General features: G+C 38.0%; 1 protein-coding gene across 3 annotated transcripts; it reads right to left on the reverse strand.

Annotated features, from left to right (window-relative positions):
• LOC107922642 (uncharacterized) lies at window positions 1–3,678 on the reverse strand. 3 transcript variants are annotated; one of them, XR_005909055.1, is made up of 3 exons: window positions 3,540–3,678; window positions 942–2,678; window positions 120–679 (listed from the first exon to the last, which is right to left on the reverse strand). XR_005909055.1 is itself a non-coding variant. In XM_016852769.2 (2 exons), the coding sequence occupies exon 2, from the start codon at window positions 2,203–2,205 to the stop codon at window positions 1,537–1,539; it is 669 nt and encodes a 222-aa protein (XP_016708258.1). In that variant the 5' UTR covers window positions 2,206–2,678; window positions 3,540–3,678; the 3' UTR covers window positions 1–1,536. The 3 variants fall into 3 exon arrangements, 2 of the variants coding, with proteins under 2 accessions (XP_016708258.1, XP_016708259.1); XM_016852769.2 differs by having other exon boundaries at window positions 1–2,678; XM_016852770.2 differs by lacking the exon at window positions 3,540–3,678 and adding an exon at window positions 3,178–3,513 and having other exon boundaries at window positions 1–2,678.

Here is a 3,678-nt window from a genome sequence, read left to right on the forward strand (position 1 = left end):
CGATTTGGATGCGGCGCAGAAGGGCATCGACAGCGCTACCACCGATAAGAACTCCTCCCCTTTTCGTCTATTTTCTAAAGAAAAACAACCAATAAAAGAAAAAAAATAGTAAAGGGAAGAAAAATTGAAACACGAGATTCACCTTCAAAATTTGTTTTTTTTTTTCTGATATCTTTTCCCTTGTATTTTCTTTTTTATTTTCAATACATAAATTTGCTAACCCCTTAAATTGGTTTACAATCAGCCTTTTATACCGAAACTAATAATAATCAATAAAACTCCTATCTCTTGCTTGTTGTGCTGTGATTCGTGGTTTGTTTGCAAGTGGAACGAGCGTTGTGCGAGGCGACGTGCGCGACATGTGGGATGATGTGCAGGAACTACTGCGGCGCGAGTTTGCTGCAATGCCTAGGGTTTCTGCTAAACTTTTTGGTTTTTGGGCTAGCAGGCTAGGTTTGTAATGGGCCCGGGTGTAATTTAGGTTTTGGGTATTAGTTGGGTCTGTTTTGAGTGGGCTGGGCAAAATTTGTTTATTACAGAGACCATGTTGAACTGATCCTCATAGAAGTATCTCCCTGGTCTTGAGATCACGTACCTGACATTGTGACGGTAGGAACTCAAACATCACCTGGTTGTCTCTGGTGAACTTAGGGTGAGTTTAGATTGGAGGTGCGTTTACCTGCGGTTAGTGTAAAAACAGCGGTGGGGGTGAGATTAGATACTGTAGCGATACTGTAGCGTGAGACAAAAAGTAAGTTAAACGCACCGCACTGCACCCAATCGCCCATCCAAACTCACCTTAGATACGGATAGTAAATTTTTAGTAACACCAGGGGTATATAAAATTGACTTCATGTGAAGTGGTCGTGCCTTAGTGATAAAGGAGGACTGACCAGAGCAAATAACAGGAAGAGAACTACCATTTCCAACATACACCATACCTGGTCCATTGTGCGAGGGATTTTCTCCAAGAGAGGCTGCTGAGTGAGTGAGGTGGTGTGTGGCCCCGAAGTCAGGATACCAAGCAGGATCCCCCACAATGTTAGGTGTAGCAACTAACGCCTGTGGAGAAGAAACAGCAGATGCGGATGGAACCACGTGTTGTGTAGGATGACTCATGTATGAGCTAGTCCAGGGATTCATAGGTTGTGACAGCAGAGACCAGTTGGGGGAAGGTTGAGTCACTGGTGACATGACTGACATAGAGGGCGGTGTCCATGGAGAAGAGCCAGGTATATGCATGTAGACATTTGCTTGCGGAGGGGGTCTATAGTTGTTGCTTTTGTAAGACGCGTCAAATCGATGATAGCATCGATCAACCAAGTGTCCAGTTTTTCCACACAGCTAGCATTGAATACGAGCCCCAGATGATCGTCCACGCCCACGACCCCTAGAGTTTGACGCACGATATATTGGCACGGAAGTATCAGTGCTGGGTTGTGTAGGTTGTTGCGAAACCAGGTTGGCAGAACTAGGAGTTTCGGCCAATATAACCTGTTGTCTAGCTTCTGCATCCAGTAGCATCGTTGTGACACCCTAAACTGTGTAAGCATGTTGACCAGCAAGAATGATTGAAACAATGGGTTCATACTCGAACGACAGTCCATTGAGAATAGCAGTGATATGTTTATGGGCACTAATGGCCTCTCCACAGCTAGCAAGGTTATCACAATAGGACTTAATTTTTAGCAAAAATTCTTTCATAGACATATCACCTTTGCGTTGTGAGTGTAATGCTTGATGATAAAACATTAGTTCAGACGTAGTTCTGCTACCATACAAGTTTACAATAGAATTCCAAATCTGAGAACTAGTAACAAGTCCAATGAGATGAGGAAGAACATCAGGGCTTACCGAAGATAAAAGCCATGAAGCAAGAGCACTATCTTGTTGCTCAAACTTAACGAATTCAACATTTTCTTGCAGCACCCCATCATCATCTGTGATCATCGAAGGGGGTGGTATTGTGTTGGAGTCAAGAAACCGTTGCAGTTTGTGAGCTTTAACTGCTAACAAAACCTGCTGCCTCCACAAGAGATAGTTGCAATCATCAAGAAGTATACTCACTTTCTTGGTAGAGAAAAACTTGCTATCAAGAACACTATTCGCAAGTGTCGACACCACCGTTGGAGCAACTGAGTGAGCAGCAGAAGGACTCGATGGCGGATCCATGCAACATAAAGAACTGAACAAAAAACTTAACATAGGAAAGCCAGGAAAGAAGAAACCTCTGATACCATGTTAAAGTATAACCTAAGAAGGTTTAATACTTTGAAATGCATATACTTTTTCATTCAACAATAGTAATGGCTCGATACAGCATTTACAGCAGTAGCTGAGGAGCTGTTAGTTTCTTTACCAGAATAACTACTAACAAACTAACTACTATCTTTAACTTTCAACTGACTATCTTTGATATATTCTAACATAAAACTCTTTCCGATAATAATTACATCTAGCTTTGATACCACCGTCATCATTGTTGAACTTAGTAAAATGATTTAACACCTTTAATCTCCCAGTAGTTCGCCTTCATTTTGCTCTAGCTTTGGTCCCTTTGGAGCTGACAACAGCAACTTTAGGATATGTTCCATCATGTGTGACTTCTTGAAAATGAGGAGCTAGCTTTGTACATCATTAATAGGGCTACCATGACTTTCATTCATTTCACTTGACATCTTCAACAAAAAAAAGTTCAATTAATTCATTTTTTAAGATGGAATAAGAAAGACAAGTTATATAATTTTAGATTAAAGAATGAAATTAAATTAATATTTTATTTGATGGCATTCCAAAATATAACTATATTACACAAAATGAAATTAAGATAATCTAAAAAATACACATTTTCCTGCATTTTCTCAGCACCCAAACAAAACAGCAGAACCACCACCCAATAGAAAACATGAATGTTAAATCATTACCAAACATTACAAAGAAAAACAATTGTGGCTTGTAATAAAAATCAAAGATGATATGAAGAACATGGTAACAACAGATCTTCTTCATACAAAAAAAAAATTTAAACCACTTCATTTCAGCTTATGAAACAAGTGTGTTAATCATCATAACACCAGTTATTAGTTCAACAATAAAAAGAAAGATCAAAATGAAACTAAATTTAAAGACCAACATAGAAACAAGAAATACCAAAATACAAAATTCACATGTATTAACTTTAAAACCCAAGTTTTCAAAAGGTCAGTTCTCAAAAGGCAAGAATACAGCTACCAAAGTCTCAAAGATCTCATCACTATTCTATCACATAAAAGAAGAAGAAGAAGAAGAAGAAGAAGAAGAAGAAGAAATATATATATTTATTTATTTATTTAAAAAAAAGTAACCCACATGAAAATCAAAGTGTCGTTAGTTGATTAATTTTATTTTCTATTTAAAAAAAAAAAGAACTTTGATTACCACTAATATAACACATTATTACTATCCAATCAAACAAAAAATAAAATAAAACAAGGAGCAAAAATTAAATTTTTACAGCTAAAAGCAAAAGGCAAAGATAACCCAGAAACAAAAAAACTTACTAGCAGGGCTGTCGAGTTGAGTAACAGGAAATAATAATTATTCGATAGTTGGTGACTGTCGAGGAGGAGCTGGTGGCGATGTAAATGGTGTTCGGTTTTGGGATAGGGCCCGGTTTAGGGTTTTTATTTTATTTTATTT

The sequence above is a fragment of the Gossypium hirsutum genome, chromosome D01, assembly GCF_007990345.1.
Source record: "Gossypium hirsutum isolate 1008001.06 chromosome D01, Gossypium_hirsutum_v2.1, whole genome shotgun sequence".
NCBI lineage: Eukaryota > Viridiplantae > Streptophyta > Magnoliopsida > Malvales > Malvaceae > Gossypium > Gossypium hirsutum.